The 20,247-nt window shown below is 47.8% G+C and overlaps 2 protein-coding genes across 3 annotated transcripts; one reads left to right on the forward strand and one right to left on the reverse strand.

The window, feature by feature from the left end:
* Positions 1-210: 210 nt before the first annotated feature.
* Positions 211-3,499, reverse strand: Timm10 (translocase of inner mitochondrial membrane 10). The gene is made up of 3 exons (XM_021156267.3): positions 3,357-3,499; positions 2,802-2,916; positions 211-637 (listed from the first exon to the last, which is right to left on the reverse strand). Exons 2-3 carry the CDS (start codon positions 2,870-2,872, stop codon positions 436-438), a joined length of 273 nt encoding a protein of 90 aa, XP_021011926.1. The 5' UTR covers positions 2,873-2,916; positions 3,357-3,499; the 3' UTR covers positions 211-435.
* Positions 3,500-11,674: 8,175 nt separating this feature from the next.
* On the forward strand, positions 11,675-19,164 carry Smtnl1 (smoothelin like 1). Of its 2 annotated transcripts, none has more exons than XM_085830529.1 (7): positions 11,675-12,307; positions 13,279-13,453; positions 13,554-13,605; positions 14,541-14,696; positions 14,858-14,972; positions 15,138-15,289; positions 18,965-19,164. In XM_085830529.1, the coding sequence occupies exons 1-7, from the start codon at positions 11,675-11,677 to the stop codon at positions 19,107-19,109; spliced, it is 1,428 nt and encodes a 475-aa protein (XP_085686655.1). In that variant the 3' UTR covers positions 19,110-19,164. The 2 variants fall into 2 exon arrangements, with proteins under 2 accessions (XP_085686655.1, XP_021012640.2); XM_021156981.2 differs by having other exon boundaries at positions 13,321-13,453.
* Positions 19,165-20,247: the final 1,083 nt, after the last annotated feature.

Below are 20,247 nucleotides of genomic sequence, written 5' to 3' on the forward strand. Positions count from 1 at the left end.
CTTGCTGAGCATGGTGGCACACATCTGAATCCCAGCACTTGAGAGGCAGAAGCAGGTGGATCTCGTGAGTTTGAGGACAGACTGGTCTACAGAGTGAGATCCTGTACTTAAGAACAAAACAAAAAACTCCAACCCCACAAACAGAAAGACCCACTGCATTAAATTCCCTCTACTGTTGGATGACTCTTTACTCTCAAGTAAAGACACTGCTTTGCACAAATTTGTTTTAATAAGATATATACATATACACACACGTACACTGTCACAAACCAGCGTGACAAGTCCCCTTCTTCAGCCAGGAGAGCTCTACTACACGCAGGGGTCCTGGAGATGCTCAAGGGCCTAAGTATGACAGTTTTCACATGTGACATCCATTAGGGACACTTTAATCAGGTAAGTGGCAAGGTACATCACAGGTGTAGACGGCCCGGGGCCTCATGCAGGCCCAGAGCTCTGCTGTACCCTCTTCATCAGCTCCTCATCCTGCATAGACAGCTCTGTCAACTTTTTGCCCATCCTCTCATGGATGTCCAAGTACTTGGATACACATCGGTCCAGACACACAGACTCGCCTTTGGACAGCTCTGCCTCCTTGTAGTGGGGAGGCACGCACTTCCGGTGGCAGGCACTGGTCATTCTGGGATTAGAGAAGAACAAGGTTGTATCAGTAACTACCTGGAGCATCCCAGGAACCTTCAACAAGCCCAACCCTGCTGCATTGATTCTTGCCTCATTCCCTCCCTCCCTCAAGAAAACAGTGGAAACCCCCAGTTTTCACTTCAACCACCTTGGAACGCTTTTCCAACTAAGACTCTTCTCTGAGTCGTGTACAAGACTAGTTAAAGAGGAAGCACTAGATGAAGACTGGCTGTGTGCCAGGCATCACGCTAAGGGCTAATACAGATTCTGTTATGCGACCCTCACAGTAACCCAGTGCGGTAGGCACAATCACTATCCCCACTTTACAGATGAGGAAATTAAGACACAGCTCAGTAAGAGCTGAGGATCACACAAAGCTAGGTAGTCTAACTGCGCAGTCTGTATTTTAAAAACCATTCCAATTTGTAGTCTCCAAGACAAACCTACCAAGAGCTGCTGACGAAAACCAGCAGATACCTGCTGGTTCCTGTATGATGTGCCAGACGCTAAAGGCTTTCAGTTTAATACTGCAATGTCTTTATGAAGCAGTGCTTCTTAGGTCAGTTTTACTGATAAGTAACCAATTATGAGACATTCAGCCTAAAGATATTCAGCAGGTGACTGGTGCAGCAAGATGTTTCCAAACGGCTACAAGCAGTAGTTGTGAAGTCAGGCTGAAGTTCTGGTCCTGACATTGCTACTGACCAGCTATAGACCCTGAGATTATTAAACCCCTTGATACTTCAATTCCCCTGTGTTAAAATGGTACTAATAAAATTAACCCACTGATTTTCTTTCTTTCTTCCCTTTCTTTCTTTCGAGACTGGTCTCATCTATCCTAGGCTGGTTTTGAACCCGCTATATAGCCAAGAATGATCCTGAACTATTTAGTCTCTGGCCTCTAAGTGCTGAAATTATAGGCACCATGTCAAGATCAAACCAAGGACATCCTGCATTCTAGACAAAAATCCTACGTTATTATACCCCTTCTCCCTTTGAATTATTTTTAACTATTTACAAAAATGATAATGGGGGCCTGGAAAGTGGTTAAGAGAACTGACTGCTCTTGCAGAGGACCTAGGTTAGGTTCTCAGCACCCACACGGCAGCCCACAACTATCTTTGACTCCAGTTCCTGGAGATATGATGCCCTCTACTGGCCTCTGTGGGCAGGCAAGCAAAACATCCATACATAGAAAACAAGTAAATAAAAAAAATTTAAGTGATAATGTATATAAAATGCTTTGCAAGTGCCTAACACAGAGTTAACGTTTAATTTAGGCCGGGTGTGCACACCTTTAATCCCAGCACCCCAGAGACAGAGACAGGTGGATCCTGAGAGTGAGGCCAGCCTGGTCTACACAGATCAAGCTGACAACCAGGGCAACACAGAGAAGACCCATCGTGAAAAATAAGAACAAAACAACATTCACTCCACCGCCCCCCCAAAAAGGAAGAAAAAAATTAATAAATATTAGCAACTAAATACTATTAATTACTAAATGACTGTTCAGAAGGCTCAGGAGGCAAAGGCACTTGCTGCCAAACCAGAAGATTTGAGTTCAATCCAAGATGAGATCCTATTAAGTTGTCCTCTGACCTCCACATGTGTGGCACTATGGCATGCACGTTGGCATTCATAAACAAACACAAAATACATAAACAAGGGTAATTAAATGGGCTATCTGAGAAGGAAAGATGGAAACGAGGAGGGGAGGGGAGGGGAGGGGAGGGGAGGGGAGGGGAGGGGAGGGGAGGGGAGGGGAGAGGAGAGGAGGGGAGGGGAGGGGAGAGGAGAGGAGGGGAGGGGAGGGGAGGGGAGGGGAGGGGAGGGGAGGGGAGGGGAGGGGAGGAGAGGAGAGGAGAGGAGAGGAGGAGAGGAGAAAAGGCAGTGCTTATATGTTCTTGATACTCAGCAGAGCCTGGGCAGGAGATTCTCCATCACACACCCCTTTTACTCCCTCCAAATAGCCAACCAAGTCCTTCTAGTGACCTGTATTTACTTCAGCGAAGCACGCGGTGAGGGTGGGGCGGGATTAGGAGGGCGGGACTTGGCTCCACTACCTTATCGAAAGCAGTCGTTACAAGTGCTTCACTCTGTCAGGCTAGGGGTGATTAGGGCGAGTTTTCCTCGACAAGGTGAAGCCGAGTGCTTCTCTTTACCTGTTGTACATGTCGGCCATCATCTCCACCTCCAGCTCCGCAGCTAGCTGCTGGGCTCTGAGCGGATCCATGTCAACTTAGCACCGTGGAGAGAATAGCCTCCTGGTCTTTAGTCCTAGGAGCGGACATGATCAGTCAGCACCGACCCCTCCCGGTTCACCCCAGTACCCACCCGGGGGGCTGGAGGGTGCGGGAAATTACAGCGTTTCAGACCAGCGGGGACCAGTACCCCGCTCAGTAAACGTATTCACCCCTCTTAACAGAAGTGGAGATGAGGCCCTTAAAGAGGACAGTGTCCAGCTCAAGGTCACTCGCGATGTCATGGGGCTCGGGGCTGGAAACCGAGCCCTCTCAGTACCTCGAGATCACGCCTAGAGCCAGAGGATTGACAGTTGGGACGGAACACACAAAACCGTGGGCCTGAACCCATGCAGCCCCGAGAATGTGACCCTAACCACAGCCTAGGTTCCCGGGGCCGGTCTAAAGGCTGAGCCTCTGTCACGGCAATGGCATAATCAGGGTCACCCTGGGTATCAGACACCGTGGCCCACTCACCACGGCCTGGGGCAGGTCACAGCTCCCGCAACGTCCCCAACTTCGGGTCAATAGTAAAAAGTTACCGGGTACCAAGGCAGGCGAAATAAGAAGCACGTGGGTCACTTCCGGAAGGAAGTCTAGCCTCTTCTTTGATCCGGAAGAAAACGCCGACCAGGCTGCGCTGGGAAACCGGCTACCATAGAGAAACCGACCTCAATTTGCTAGAGTGGACTCCAAAGTACCATAGAGTGCTGAGTGAGTGGCAGAGCGCCGGCAGCCTTGTTAGCATTCCATCCCTCCCGTTGTCCGGGAGACGCCTGAGCGTTTGCAGTGTGGAAGAAGCTTGGCTCCCTGAACCCGCCAGAGCGCAGACGGATCTTATGTGAAGAAAGGAGAACGTTTCCCAAAGGAGCCTGTCAATTTTGCATGTTAAAACACCTGAAGCACTTAAAAAAAAAAAAACCTCAGCGTCCAGACGTTACCTCATACCCGTGAAATCAGAATCCCGGGGAGCGGTGTGCAACATTAACTGGTGGAGTTGCAGAGAGGCTACACGATCGCTGCTCGCAGAAAAAAAGAAACATGTATAGAGATTGTCTTTATTTGCTTTTGAGACAGGGTCCCATGGAACCTAGGCTGCTCTCTAATTTGCGGTGTAGCCGAAGATGACCTAGAACTTACGAACCTGCCTCTACCTCACTAGTGCTGCGGCTACAGATAAGCGCCATTATGCTTGACTTTTGCAATGCTGGGATGAAAGCAGGACCACATGCTTAGGCAAGCACTCTATCAACTGCCCCAGTGCTGCAACATGTTTTACTGCACTTCTATATTATAGCCCTACACATGCACAATAAATAAAATAAGTAAATAAATAAATGTAATAATAAAAAGCATTGGGTTTATCCCTTTAAAAGTATTTTATTAGGGCAAATTCACAACACAGAACACAGTCTAATGAATGTCATTGAATCTATCCCCAAGATTTAATAATTCTTACTATTTAGTCACATTTTCTTGATCTATTGTCTTTAGCAGATGAAGTCTTTTTTCCAAAGTGCTATTTTCACATTCTCAGCTAATAGTGATTTTTTTCATCTCTCTTCCACAGTGCTGAAGGTTGAATCCAGGGTCTCATGCAAACACTCCACAACTGAACTACACAGGTCATTTGCTATACTATTTTTAAATTTAAATTTATTTATAAGAACATGTGTCCTTGGGCTGGAGAGATTGCTCAGTGGTTAAGAGCACTGACTGAGTTCCAGAGGTCTTGAGTTCAATTCCCAGCAACCACATGGTGACTCACAACCATCTGTAATGGAATCCAATGCCTCTTCTGGTGTGTCACAGCTACAGGGTACTCATAGATACAGAAAATAAATATATTGAAGAAGGAGAAGAAAAAGAAGGAGGAGGAGGAGGAAGAGAAGAAGAAGAGGAGGAGCCCATGGTAGGATCAAAGGAGGTCAAAGAACAACTGATTCTCTCAGCAGCCAGAGTGATGTAAAAAAAAAAATAAATAAATAAAAATAAACTACAACTGGATCATGTCACTCACCCCCTAGATGCTGCAGTAGTTTCTCATCATGGAGAAAGCCAAAGTCTTCTCAATAGTTTATAAGACCCTGCACTGCTTCTCTCCATGATGTGATCCATCCCCTGAGAAGAGCAAACTATAGGACAAATGGCTTACCTTGGCTTTTGGTTCACTCTATTCTACTGTGTCAAGGAAGGCATTGTGGCAGGAATGGGAGGCAACTGGTCATAGCATGTCCATAGCCAAGACACACAGAAAAATGCTGATACTCAGCTCACTTTGGCCTCTTTATTCAGTCAGCTAGCCCAGTCCATGGCACATTGCTATATACGTATAGGGTGGGACTTCCTACCTCTGTTAACCCAATATAGAATTATCTCATGGACTTGCCTAGAGGTTTATCTTCTAAGTGGCTCTAGATCCTGTAATTAGATTATCAGTGTGAGCCAGGACAAATTCCATATGATTCACCAACCCTATTTTCTTCCTTTTACTTCCAACTACTCTCCTGCTGCAGTGCTTTGCCGGGCCATGCGGATATCCTCTCTATCAAATACATCAAGCATACGCCCTTCTTCCTAGTTACTGTTCTCTGCCAGGGATGCAGGTGCTCCTCGTTGGCACAAGTTTACATCCCAAACTTGAGGTCTTTGTTCCTATCTCACTTGCCGTATCTACAAGTATATTCTCCTCCCTACAAAACAAGCAAAAATAAAGACAAAGCCCTATTTCTTGCCCCACTTCACCTTATTTTATAGAGCCTGTCACATCTAATGTAGTGCATATTTACTTGTTGATGAGATGACTAACTCATCACACTCCAATGATCTCCTTTTGCCTGTTTTCTCTTGTGTTCGGTGCCGTTGTCTCCAACACCTACTTGGTGTTCACTAACCTCTGCATCAGGGAATGAAGGGATTATATAAGAGAAGTTTTGATGACTGATGCCACCATCTTCTAGTATGTTGTTTTTATTATCTATTAAAGAAATAAAAAATCATCAAGGCAGAGACATATGGGAGAACTCACCGACTCATCTGTCTTTGGCGGATAATATTTTTAAGGTTTATTTATTTTATCCATATATAAGTACACTGGAGTCATCTTCAGACACACCAGAAGAGGACATTAGATTTCATTACAGATGGTTGTGAGTCACCATGTGGTTTCTGGGAATTGAACTCAGGACCTATGGAAGAGCAGACAGTGCTCTTAACCTCCAAGCCATCTCTCCAGCCCTGGTAGATAATTTCTAATGAACAAAGGAGATGTACCAGGGACAGATATTGCACTGATTTGAACATCAGTCGCCAAAACTGGCTTCACAGAATAATCTCACATTCATATCATCCCAGGCACTGACCCCAACTCTTTTTTTCCCTGCTTTCTTGATTAACTGTTTTATTCAATACGTATTTATCAAGAACATAATATAACCCAGACAAAAATTGGGATCTACATCTGTGAGCATGAAAAACGATTCCTCATAGAGCATAGACATAGAGGAGAGAGCGAGAAAGAGAGAGAGAGGAAGAGATTTACAGTGATTTCTAAAGATCTATTTATTTTTATTTTGTGTGTATAAGTGTTTTGCCTGCATGTATGTGGTTTATGACACGTGTGCCCTTGGAGGTCCGATAAGGGCATCGGATCCCCTGGAACTGCAGTTCCAGATGGCTGTGAGCCATTCTATGAGTGTTGGGAACTGGGTACTCCATAAAGACAGTAAGTGCCAGGCTCTTCACCACTGAACCATTTCTCCAACCCCAAGAATGCAATGTGTTGTTGTTGCTTTTCAAGACAAGGTTTCTCTGTGTAGCCCTGACTGTCCTAGAACTCAATTTGTAGACCAGGGTGGCCTTGAACTCACAAAAAAAATCCACCTGCAACTGTCTCTCAAGTGCTGGGGTTAAAGGCATGTGCCACCACTAACCAACATCAAGAGTGCAATTTTTGATTCCAGTAAATGTTATACAGTACCTAAGCAGGCAAAATTGATGGAGAGAGCTTAACAATGGAGGGCCTCCGTTAGAGAAAGAAACTTGAGCTGGATTCAGAGTAATGAGAAGGAGCCAGCCTCACAAAGAGCAGAAGGAAGAACCCAGTCCTGAGTCTGGAAGGCACTGATTAGATTTATTTACGGCACAGGAAGCAAGCCAGTATGGCTGAGTGAAAGGGGCTGGGGGAGGGGAATTGGAGGAGTCACAAGCTTCATAAACAGGAGGAGCATCACTGCCCACACTCTCCACATGGTACCCTCCTTACGTTGTATGACACATGGCCAGGGTAAGTATTTGCTTTGTTTTGGTTTTCAGAGCAAAATCTTAATTACACACACACAGACACACACACACACACACACACACACATGGAGTATATTCAGAGCTGATCATGTTCCAGTCAATGGAGCTCAAAACAGAAGCAATGGGTTATGAATGATGTAGATGCTAAGAGTCCAGTGTTTCATATGTAGATGCTAAGAGTCCAGTGTTTCATTAGCTCTTTTCCATTTCTCTCTTCTCTCAGCCTCTCCCCTTTCAAGCTTCCTGGTCCAGTGTGAGCCCACAGTTGGCAGCGGCTCCAGTTACCACCTTCTGAGCCCACCCCTCAGCAGCGACTTTGTCTAGAGAAGAATAAAGGAGGAAATTAGAGGAAGGCTGGAAGCAAGGGGCTAAGGGAGCATGGAAGGTCTACCCCAGCTCTGGATGATCACAGCCGACCAGAGAGCTGGAGACCACGTTCCAAATGCGCCCCTGACTGGTTGTTGCTTGTCAAGGTCTCCACGGCCAGAGCACTTCAGGAAGGACGGTGATCTCAGGAAAGATGTTAGGGCCAGTCCCTGAGAGGGACACAGCAGCTTGATTGAAAGATGCCACCTGTCAGATCTTCGGGGGAAATCTGAGCCTCCCAGACTAAGAGAAAGTGTTGTACCAACAGAGCAGTAAACAATGCTCTTCCCGAAGCCCAGGCCTCTTGAAGGTGGGGTGGGGTGGAAGCAAGGAGGTGGGACTTTGAGCTGAGGGCTCAAAGCCACCAGAGCTTAAAGAACGATGAGAGTGAGGCAGCTCGGCCAGAACGAGGCAAGAGCTCCGAGCTGCAGGCAGAACCCCACAGGTAGGAAAAGTTGTGGTCCTCTCTCTAACTACTTCCCGTATCTTCTAGCCCAAATTCTTACCTTTCACGTGCCAGACCTTTCAATGAGGTCCCTGCAATGAGAGACAAATTCAGGATGCTTCCTAATTCTCTCTGCTATGTCCATTCTTTTTCGATGCCTAATGGAGTTGGGTGACCTTGAGGTCAGGTACAGAGTGGCTGGCAGGTGGCCATCTATGAAGAGGGCCAGTAGGGAGTGGGGTGACAGGTGGAGTTCTTGGAGCAGGGGGGTGGGTAGGATGCAATGGCCTCTACAAGTGAGGACTGAAGTGGGTAAGGTAGGGGTCTCAGAACTGCTGGGAGAGAGATTGTGTGGCCATTGAAGAGAGGCATCACAAAGACAGCAATCATCCACTGTGGTTTTCCCTCTGGACTAGGGGAGCTGGACTGAAGAGCTGAACTGAGCACAGCATAGGGGTAGCAGTTGGGGTTCAGGTGAAAGAGGGAAGAAGGAAGCAGAGAGAAAAGCGGGAAAGGAGTGTTTCTTTCGTGAATGGTCTAGTGTGCACTCAGCTGTAAGAGGACCTCCTCGGCCTTATTCAGTGACTCCTCCCCACAGGTGACTTGAAAGGACACTGGGTTGAGAGGATCTAGTGGGGAAAGTATCTTCAGTACATACACGCTCTAACTCTGCACTCAGGAGATCTCCGTTCCAGGTGTGGTTTGAGCTATTTAATTCTCCTATGGCCTTAGTCCCAGGAATGCTACTCCTTAAATCAGACTCCTAAACTGTAACATGGGGTCACTTACACCTTCCTGAGGGGGTCAAGCACGGGATGACTAAGGGAAGGTGGGGTGCATCAGTGTGAGCTGTAAGCTGCCGTAGAACCGGGAGCACTGGGGGAAGGGGGTGTTATCCTGGCTCCTCAGAATGCAGAGCTTCTTCGCTCCTTGTCTATTTATGACAAGCCCGGAGGGGAGAAAGCAGAGGTGATGAAAAGGCAAAGGTAGCTGAGGTGTGTGTGTGTTCACATGCGTACTGTCTCGTCTCCTCTACCTCACTCGTGTAGTGTGCAGATAGAGGGAGAGATGACTGAAGCAAAAAACTATGCCTTAGCCAAATATGCCTCACTTGGGGGCATCATCTTACTGACACTCTGTTCTGTCTGTCTTGTGTCACTAATAAATGCCCTGGGGACCAGGTCAGGACCTCGCTGTGGCTCAGGAATGGCACAGTCAATCCTCACTAGACAAGCTGTGGACTAAGGACTCCCTGCAATGAGTTCCCATGGGCTAGCAGCCTAAGCCCTCCACTATCCATATGCACCAGGATCTGGTTCTATCTCTACAAGTTCAAGTGCAGAACGAGCATCACACAGTCAACAGTGGGAGCTGGAATCCCATAAGACGCCCCTCCCCTCCGTGGCTTTCACCCCTGGCACACACCACAAAGAGAAAGAACAGAGAAGGAAGAGAGTTTGTGCCTTGTTCAGACCTTGAACATGGTTTTGTCAAAGAGGGTATAGGAATGTCTCGTGGAAGGCATTCCAGTAGGAAAAGAGATCAAAGAGAGAGACCATGGCCAGGTAGGCTTAAGGAAAGGAGAGTTCAATGATCTTCAAACTACGGTTTCCGTTTTTTAAACTCAGCGCCACCTGATACCTACTTAAGTGCTAATGATGCTGTATATCTCTAAGAAAAGCTGGCTATATTTGGAATAACCTTGGTCAGTGAATAAATGCATCTTCTTCTCACTGTCAAGAGAACCTTTATTCATTTTTCTTCTTTCTCTTATTCTGCACCCTCCTCCTCCTCTTCTTCTTTGTCTTCTTAGTCCTCCTCTTCTTCATTTTCTTCCTCCTTCTCCTCCTCTTCTTCTTTGAGACATAGCCCCCAGCTGGCTTCAAAAACACCGTGTAGCTGAGATTGATCCTCCTGCTTCTTCCTCACAAATGCTAGAATTCCGTGCCTGTACCACTCTGCCCAGTTTATACAGTGTTGGAGGTTGGAGGTTGGGAACTTTGTATGTGCCCCCTGAGCCACAGCGCCTTTGTTTGTAGCATACATCCACCCGGTACTGTCTAGAAATTCTGATCTGAAGCTGGGGCTCTGAGGGAATCCCTTGAGCTCAGAAGTGAGTGGCCAGAAGGTCAGCGTCCCTGTGCTATGCCTGCCTGGCTGTCTTTCCTTCACCACACAGGCACGCAGCAAGGCGAGACCCTCTTGCTAGGCTACTTGACTGGAGCTCCTGCACCTTGAGGAAGCAAGCTCCTGTGTGAACAGTCTCCGGATCTCTACAGAACCCCATCTGCTTCTTAGAAAGTGGAGGGCACCAAATCTAGGGGACCTCTGAACTCTTGTCTAGGGGAACAGGAAGAGTGAAGTAGGCGACAGAAGCAGATCCTGCCTTCATGCTGCCTGAGCTCTGTTCCAATTTACTGAGGCATCCTGGGTACTCTCACCAAGAAAGTACTGCCAAGGACAGGAGGTATTTTTAGCCAATGACAAGAGTGTCCGCTTTTTGTACTGTCTGAGTCATGCCTTGAACCCCACTTGGGGACTGTTATCTTTGTAACTAGAACCCCAACAAGAAAAGGTAGTGAAGGACCTGGCCCTTTCCCCTACTCCATAACCATATACTAGATGCAAATAAAAATCACCAAGCAAAGGAATCCTCTCCTCTACATAGACCCGGGAGCAGGCAGAGGCCAGCTTTGCAGGCTAGAGAGGATGTGACTCTATTCTCTCACCGGAGCAAACTCTTCTCACCCACTTTTCAAGAATCGCAGAGGTTCAGAGACTCCCTAAGCTTGAGTATTTTACATCACCTCTATGGTTTGACATTTGTACCATCTCTACTCAAATTTCCTAAAGGCCTCTCTTGTTTTGAATTAAAGTTATTTTTAAACCCAATAATGCCTTTCTAAGACACTTTAGATCACTGCTGGAGATGGAAGCTCAATATCGCTTGCCAGAAATAGGTGACTGAAAATTCACACAATGGAAGCAGAGCGGGGCTACTCGGTTCTCTACACCTGCCTGCTTTGGGCTTTAGGAGGCAGGCAGCAATTGTTCCTCTCACGTTGGGGAATGAGGGTATTAAACTGTGACCACCTCATTGGCTTAATCAAAATGAGGTTAAAATTATTTAAAAAGCATGATATGAGACTGAGCATTTCACTCAGGATAAAGTGATGACTCGCATGCATGAATCCCTAGGTATAATAATAATAATAATAATAATAATAATAATAATAATAATAATAATGGTGTGGTGGTACAGTAATAATAAGTGTGGTGGTACACGCCTATAATCTCAGCAGTCAGAAGACAGAGGCAGTAAGATTAGGATTTCAAGGATATCCTCTGCTAAATGGCAAGTGTGAGGCCAACCTAGGCTACATGAGACTCTGCTTCAAAGTAACAACCATAAAGCCACACTTATAGAAGGGCACTGCATAAATGCCATCCAACATCAAGTCAATATGCTCCAACTGCCCCTCTATAGCAGAGAGAACTCTCTATATCTTTCTGATTTCCACAGGTAGAGTGGAAATTTGATGTTACACCCAACTAACTAGTAAGGGGAACAGGACAGAACTACAGACTTCTTGACTCCCGAGCCAGGGCACTGAGAGGGCAGGGTCTTCACCTCATGCCGAGGCAGTGTGCGACAAAGTCTTCACATCTTCTCTTTCTAGACATGGAGCAGACAGAAGGGAACTCCTCTGAGGATGGGACCACTGTCTCCCCAACTGCAGGGAATCTTGGGACACCAGGAAGTCAAGGCACTGCAGAGGAGGTGGCCAAAGGCACAGTTGGGACAAGTGACAAAGAAGGGCCTCCAGATGGGGCAGAACATTTGTGTAAAGCAGCATCTGAGAGTGGCGCATCAGGGAGGTCCCCGGAGGAAGCAAGTGTATTAGATGAGCTCAAGACAGACTTGCAAGGGGAGGCCAGAGGGAAGGACGAAGCCAAGGGTGACCTTGCCGAGGAGAAGGTTGGGAAGGAAGACACCACAGCGGCTTCTCGGGAAGATACTGGTAAGAAAGAAGAAACAAAACCTGAACCCAATGAAGTTAGGGAGAGAGAGGAGGCCGTGCTGGCCCCGGAGAGGCAGAAGGTTGATGAGAAAGAGACCAATCTAGAATCTAAGGAGAAATCGGATGTGAATGACAAAGCCAAGCCTGAACCCAAGGAGGATGCTGGAGCAGAGGTAACTGTCAACGAGGCTGAGACTGAGTCTCAGAAGGAGGCTGATGTGAAAGACCAGGCCAAGCCTGAGCTTCCAGAAGTTGATGGGAAAGAGACCGGAAGTGACACAAAAGAGTTGGTGGTGAGTACGACATAAGACCTCAAGCCTTCTCCCTCTCTAGAATCAACTCCCACCTGACTCCCTTGTTTGTTTGTTTGTTTGTTTGTTTGTTACTACTACAAAACATCCAAGCAAATCAAGTTAAAGGAGGAAAGTTTTATTTTAGACCATGGTTTCAAAGGTTTCAGACCTGGCTCCATTGCTTTTAGGCCTTTGATAAGGCAGAAATACATGAAAGGGTGTGGTGTAAGAAAACTGTTTTTCCTATGGCAGCCAAGAAGCAGGAAAGAGGAGACAAGAAATCTCTGAACATAAGATATTCTCTTCCATGGGGAGATGGCTTGTTGGGTACAAACACTTGCTAAGCAAGCTAAGTTCTGAGTTCAAATCCTCAGAGCCTGTCAAAGTCCGGGCCAGTAAAACACATTTTGTAATCCCAGTGTGCTTGATGGGAAGCCAAGACTGAGAAGAAAATCCTGTGTTGCACAGGCAATCAACCAAGAAAACTTGTCTCAAAGAAGGAGGAAGTAAGGATTGTACCTGAGGTTGTCCTCTGACCTACACACACACACACACACACACACACACACACACACACATTGCAGCATGTATGCGCCCCTACTCACACACATGAGTGTATTGACACAGGGACACACACAAAGAAACATATACACATCACATAGGGACACACACATATGTACAGTACATAAAAGATATGTGCTTCAAAGGCACAGCCCCAGTGATTGATCTTCTAACCAAGCCCTACCTCCTATAAAAGCTCATTCAGCTATGAACTCATCAATTGGATAGTCTGTCGATGAGGTTAGAGGCCTCATGATGCAACGTACCTATCAATAGAGGTGTGACCACTTTGTATCCAAACCATAATACTTTGGGGAAGTACACTCTTCCCCCACCAGGTATACGGGAGTGGGAATAGAGAAAGGAGAGTGTGGTTCAGGCTGCCTTCCAAATTTTTCTGAAGTTCTTAGAAAGCCTTGGGTAGCTGCCTACACAGATCCTGTTCATCCCAGGAGCCAGAGAGTCCCACTGAAGAGCAAGAGCAGGATAAGGAAAATGAATCAGAAGAAAGGGCTGCAGTGATTCCCAGCTCCCCCGAGGAGTGGCCCGAGAGCCCCACAGATGAGGGGCCCAGCCTCAGCCCAGGTAAGGGACAGCCCAAGATATGGCTAACCTGAAGGAGGAGGAGCCAGAGAACACATCGCAGATTGCCTCAGCTTCCTTCCACTCTATTCCTTCCCTCCAGATGGATTGGCTCCAGAGTCTACAGCATCTGGAGAGACCAGTCCTTCAGCCAGGTAAAGCAAGCTCTAGAGCTAACTCCTCCTTGCTTCTGATCCTTTTGAAGTCAACCATCTCCTCTTTCTAGGCCTCCCCCCAAACCCGATTTTCAGGATCCCTAGCCCTCAGCCTTGTATCCCAAACAGATCCCAGAAAGCAAATGGAGTGAGAGGCATGAAAGATGCCTGATCTACCTCCTGCCCTGTGGCTGGAGCCTCTTCAGGCCCCATGACTTCACCACAGCTCTCTAAGAATTCAGAGTCCTGAGTTTGGACAATGGCTCTGCCACTTACCAGTCACCGACCTTGGCTATGGCACTCAGCTTCTTTGCATCTGTGAAGTGAACTTAAGGATTGTATGGATAGCCCAGGGTTGTCGTAGGCTCCGACGACTAGTGAGCAATAAGCACTTGAGCAGGGTGCCTGGCATATGGAAAGTGCTAGAGAGCCAGCCTTATTCTTCCATTACCCTCCAGCCCCTTGCATGTCTCTTGGGGAAAGGTGACCTGTGAACACTCACCAAGCATTTGCACAGCTTTGTAGCAAGTGCAGCTACCTGACCCTGATCATCTTTAGGCCTCAGAATCACCTTGTCGGGTAGCCATTCCTGTCCCCACGTTACAGATGGGAAAGCTGAGGTTCTCAGAAGTAAGGTGATAGGCCCAAGATCACACAGCGAATAATAATAACAAAGCCAGGATCTAAACTCAGGTCAGAGCCCAGATGTACCCTAGTTTTGCACCATGTGGCCTCAACAGACTGCAAGCTCCCTGGAGGCAGCTTGAGTCTGTTTATTGCTTCTTGGCCCTTCCAGTGCTAGGAACAGGATGAGTGTGTGCTCTGATTAAGCGTGCTTGTACAGACTTGTCTATGGCAGTGACCTCTGCCCAGCCCCCGTGCAGCCTGTGGTGTCGGTTCAATCACCTTCGTGCTTCTGCAACCTCTCCATGTAGTGAATCTTCGCCCAGTGAGGTGCCAGAGAGTCCCACAGAGCCTCAACCCTCAGAGAAAAAGAAGGATCGAGCACCAGAACGCAGAGTGTCAGCACCCAGCCGGCCCCGGGGGCCCCGTGCACAGAATCGGAAGGCCATCATGGACAAATTTGGCGGGTAGGATCCCAACCAGGAACCAGGGTGGCCTGAGATTTCCCTAGGATTTGTGGATGGGGCCAAGGGAGGGAGGCCCAGGGGCCAGTGGGAACCATCAAGGCCAGACCCTACACCTGGAGCCAGAGATTCCCCACAGGAATTTCTTGCTCCTCCCTTCACAGGGCAGCCTCTGGCCCCACTGCACTGTTCCGGAACACAAAGGCAGCCGGGGCAGCCATTGGTGGTGTCAAGAACATGCTTTTGGAGTGGTGCCGGGCCATGACGAGAAACTACGAGGTAGGCACAGTCTGGGGATACAGAAGGGGCAGGGGACACTTTTCCCCAGGGTAATAGTGTGGTGGAGAATCTGAGGGTTCAGATTCCAAAGGGTGGGAGAGGCAAAGACCAGGCTCTCCAGCCTGGGGTCGCTAAGGTCTTCTGTTCCCCGCCTGCCTATCTCAGCACGTGGATATCCAAAACTTCTCCTCCAGCTGGAGCAGCGGCATGGCCTTCTGTGCCCTCATCCACAAGTTTTTTCCAGAAGCCTTTGACTATGCAGAGCTGGACCCATCAAAGCGCCGGCACAACTTCACCCTAGCTTTCTCGACTGCAGAGTAAGCCTCAGTTCTGGGATGCCGAGTCAGAAGGGAGGCGGGTGGCCTTAGGGGGAGTCCAGGTGGGTGCACAGAGTGCAGGGCAGGCGACCAAACAGAGAATAGTGCCACACAGCCCTGTATCTGAGTTGTTGTTGTGTTTCTTTTTTCTTTCTTTCTTTCTTCTTCTTCTTCTTCTTCTTCTTCTTCTTCTTCTTCTTCTTCTTCTTCTTCTTCTTCTTCTTCTTCTTCTTCTTCTTCCTTTTTTTTAGTACCTTTAGGTAAATGACTTAAATAGACGAAATTACCATCCTTGTGGCTTATATTCTAAATGAAGAGACAGACCATAAGAACATACATGCAGATAAACATGTAATGGCAGAGAGTGACAGGCAATGGGCGGGAGAGATGGTTCTGTTGATAAGAAGCTTGCTGCACAACCATGAGGACCTGAGTTCCATCCAGGGCACGTGTAAAATCCCAAGTGTGGCAGAGATAGGCAAATCCCTGAGCTTGCTGACCATACTAGTCAAATTGGTGAGAGACCAAGACTCAAGTACCCAGATGGGTTGTGCCTGAGGTACAACATCCAAGGCTGACTTCTGGCCTCCACAAATCTGCAGACATGTGTGTGCATGAACACACACAATCAGAGAAAAATTGAAATTCAAGCAGGGTAAGGGAGAGAAGATAGGCAGGCCTTCTTGTACTGGACAAGAGGGTATAGATTTTGATTCTGCATAACCTTGGACATGCCCAGTCTCCTTTATTTCCCAGGGCTTCCGAATCCCATGATGTTTCCTCTTTTACAGAGATAAGAACTCAGTAACACAATCAAGTCCCTGTAACCTGTAACAGGGCCTAACCCACAGCAAGCACTTCAGAAACCCTTGGCTACATTGCTCTTGTCGTAACAAATGACATCATGGTTACTATGATATTTACTTTGGGATTTTCTGGGATATGCAGTGAGAGACCATCTTAATACAAAACGAACCAACCAACCACCACCACCACCCACAAAACATTGTTGCCAGAGGGATAACCAGGGCATGGAATTCCTACCATTCTCAGCCTCACACCTTCACCCTGGGTGACGATCCCAGCAAGAAACTTCTAAGTCACCAATGGCAACAGGATTGTAGGGAGGGACTGGCCAGCAAGAGAGCCACATAGGCCCCTGATGGACAGCCACGTGCTTTTTCTAAAGCCCATCCATAGTGGTGTGTGCGTATAATTTTAGCACCTCAAGACTGAAGCAGGAGGATTGCTGTGAATTTGAGGCCAGCCCATCAGTCAGTCAGTCAATCAATCAATCAATCAACCAATCAATGGCTGTGGATGTAGGTCAGTTTATAAAGGTCATTTACCCCACACAAAGGCCTGTGCTTGATCAACAAATGTGATGGTGCACACCTGTAATCCTAGCACTTAGGAGCTAGAGACACAAGAATGAAAAGTTTAAGTTTATCCTTCACTACACACAGAGATGGAAATCAGCTTGTGATACAGGAGAATTTGTCTCAAATACACACACACACACACACACACACACACCCTAGGAATGTTGATGCTAAAGTATCTGGCCTGCAAAGTCTAACCCAGGCCTGGCCATTCACCAGTAGGAATGAGTATCTCCATCAGGAACATGAAATATATTGACCCATACTTTGCCCACTTGTATGTCTGAGGGCATTGAATCCTCTGGAGCTGGAGTTACAGACATGGTGAGCCACCATGTGGTTGCCGGGAATTGAACTCAGGACTTCTGAAAGAGCAGCCAGTGTTGAGTGCTGAGCCCTCTCTCCAAACCCTCTCAACAACTTTTTTTTTTTTTTTTTTACAGCAGGTTTCCTCAAACGTTAGTTGAATGAGCAACATACTACTCATATTAAGGGGAGACCTTCCAGTTAGGTGAAGATCAGTGGTGAACCCTCTCTTCCTAAGAGGTTCTCTGAGGCAGGTCCTTAGACACAAGGATGATATTTAAAAGCCACCAGATGGCCAGGTGAGATGGAATGTACCTTTAAATCCCAACATTTAGAAACAGAGGCAAACAACAACTACAAAATTCCAGCCAGATTCTGTATTCCTAAAGTCCTCTTCCAGTTTTATGTTGTTCTGCCATGGGATGGAAGATAAGATACCTTGAAGTTCCAGCCCAGCAATACTCAAATGCTGAATGAAGGCTCTCTAAACCAAGTAAGCGTCTGCAAAATGTTTGTCCAGACCCAGTCAATGAATCCTCATAGGTGGAGATCGGCAGGGTCTTCCCAGGTCCCTACAGGAGGACTGTGGCAGGGTAGGTATTATGACACTCCTGTCTAGCTAAGCTTAGAGGCAACCAAAGAATAGGCAGCTCTGCCCCCAACGAACATCCCTAACCTAGAGAGTACTAACCTGGTTTCAAGTGAGGATGGCCGCAGGCTTTGGGAGGCACCAGGCAACGGAATGGGATTGAGGCTAGGAAGAATTACAGGAACAGAGAGTGGAGAATTATAGCTGAGGTGCCAAGGTTTGAATCCTCACTCCTCGTTCTCAGCTCCATGGCCTCCCTGGAAGTGTCTCACAGGATCTGAAAGGTGGCCTCTGCCACAGCTATCACCCTGATCCCCTGATCTGGAACTCTCCTCTAGTTCTCAAAATCCTTCCATGAAGGGAAGGAGTAGCCAGTCCAAAGCCCCAGCGGGCTTCATCAGTTACTCTTGAGGGAGCCCTGCTTCGATCCGGGCTCCAGAGGCATAAAAGGTTTGCTTTCCCAGTGTTAGGGGGACAGCACTAGCCCACAGTCATGGACTGAGGTGTGGATGCGGTAAGTTTGTCCCATTCTTCAAAACTCTCCGATCCGTGCCCCTCCCCTAGCTCCCATGCCAGTGGCTTGAATTTCAGCCCATCCGTGGCAGCCCCAAGAGAGGATTTCCGCTGGGGCCTTCTTGCTCCCATTGCTAGCACCCATGGTTGACTGGCCTCGGCAGCCCAGCCTGCGAAGACCTAGCATCCTCCGAGCCAAGCTGCCAAAGGCATAGGGCAGGCCTGGGGCTGAGCCCCAACTGTTACATTCTTTCACCTTGGGCAAAACACCTAACCCTCTCAGCTCAGTTCCTCCTCTGCTTGTTAGCGATAAAGAGGAGTAACCGAGACCATCTTGCAGAACTAGCTGATAAGACACCTGGCACAGGGACATGAGGCCCGAGCAGTGATTAGCCCAGCTTATCGGCCTCGGCAGAGCCCAGGGGTATCAAGTAGCCTCAAAGAACAGCTGATAGATTAGCAAATGAGGACTTGCTGGGTTCCCTGCAGTCCGGAAACACACCAAGCAGTCCTGCTTCGGGGCCTTTGCAAATCCTGTTTCTCCACCTGGCTTCCTTATTTACTCTCGAAGCCCTCCGCAAGGACCCTATTAAAATTATCAGAAACCCCCTCTATCATTGAATGGCCCTTTTCCACTATTCTTTTCTCCATAAGATCTCTCACCAATCTGATACACCTTCTGCTTCATGTATTTGATTACTGTTGGTAATCAAACAGGGTTTTGGCTATTCACTGCTAACAAATAGAAGAGTGCCTGACACATAGTAGGTGCTTAATAAATAGATGACCTAATTGAATGAAACTGTTAGGGTTGCTGGACCCATTCATCTCCTTGGCTTCCTCTTCACCTTTGACCCTATGCTCCTCCTTCCACCCTCCCCTCAGGAAACTAGCCGACTGTGCCCAGCTGCTGGAGGTGGATGACATGGTGCGGCTGGCAGTGCCCGATTCCAAGTGTGTCTACACCTACATCCAGGAGCTATACCGCAGCCTTGTGCAGAAAGGGCTGGTGAAGACGAAAAAGAAATGAATGGCAAAGCCATGCGGGAGGAGGAAGTGGGGCCCAGCTGCCAACCGTGGCCTCGGGGTGCTTTCGCGCCACCAGGCATAAAGCAGGTGGCACCGGCATCAACGGCACCGAAAGTGCTTTTTCAAAATTCCTCTCATTCCTTGCTGCTCCCCGCACCCCAACCAGCCACACGTATGTTATAGGCGGTGGGCCAAAAATAAAAAGAAACCTGCATTTGGAGCCATGTGTGGCAGTTTGCCAGGTCTCTCTTGCTCTCTCCTCTTCCTCCCACTGAGGGGGAGAGTCGAGGAACGCCGACTTCTAGACAGGAAGTAGACAATCTCTAGAAATCTCACACAACTGTGCTTCTGAAGCCGGTCAGTGGGTGGCGCTCGAGAGACAGCCACCATCCTAAGTAACTGGTTTCCAACAAAATTGACCACTCCTACTCTGAAGTTTTGCCTTGTGTCCACTTCTTTCCACTGTATGGAAGCTCAGTCGGTGATAGTGGACTCGTCTGGCGTATATGAAGCTGTGGGCTCATTGTCTAGCACCGGGGAAGGGAAATCAGACATGCTGCCAAGGATATAGAAAGAAATGCGGTCTCTGCTGATTGTCAGAAGGACGTACACAATCCACTAATGAGCTGTTGCCTTGCGCAACACAATGGTGTTCCCCCTGTAGACCTCTGGAAGGCCCACCTAAGGATGGCCTAATCAGGGCCAGCATTTCTTATACCGTATGGGGAAATAGCCACTAGATGCCGAGTCACACTCTTTGTTAGTCCCCAGCCAGCCTGCTTTCTGATGAAACACTTCGTTCATGGGGCTCACAGGGTAAAAGGTGCAGGCCACCAAGCCACACAGGCAACCTTAGCTGAATCCTCAAGACCTTCCTAGTGGAAGGAGAAATTTATGTCTCCAAAAAACTGTTGTTTTACCTCTACTCCCAGGCCATGCTATGTTCGCACACTTCTACACAAACACACAAAATTATTTTTAATGTAACAAAAACTTTAAAAACAAACCCCCAAACCACCCCATCCTCTCATGGAAAACTTAGCTGAACTCTGGAATCCATCTGTGAAGTTAATGGCAGACAAGCAGACACATTTTGTGGAGCACCCCTGGACAGGAGGTTGGGGGTACACAAATCCCAG

This window comes from Mus caroli, unplaced genomic scaffold (genome assembly GCF_978045245.1).
Source record: "Mus caroli unplaced genomic scaffold, Mus_caroli_1 scaffold_2, whole genome shotgun sequence".
NCBI lineage: Eukaryota > Metazoa > Chordata > Mammalia > Rodentia > Muridae > Mus > Mus caroli.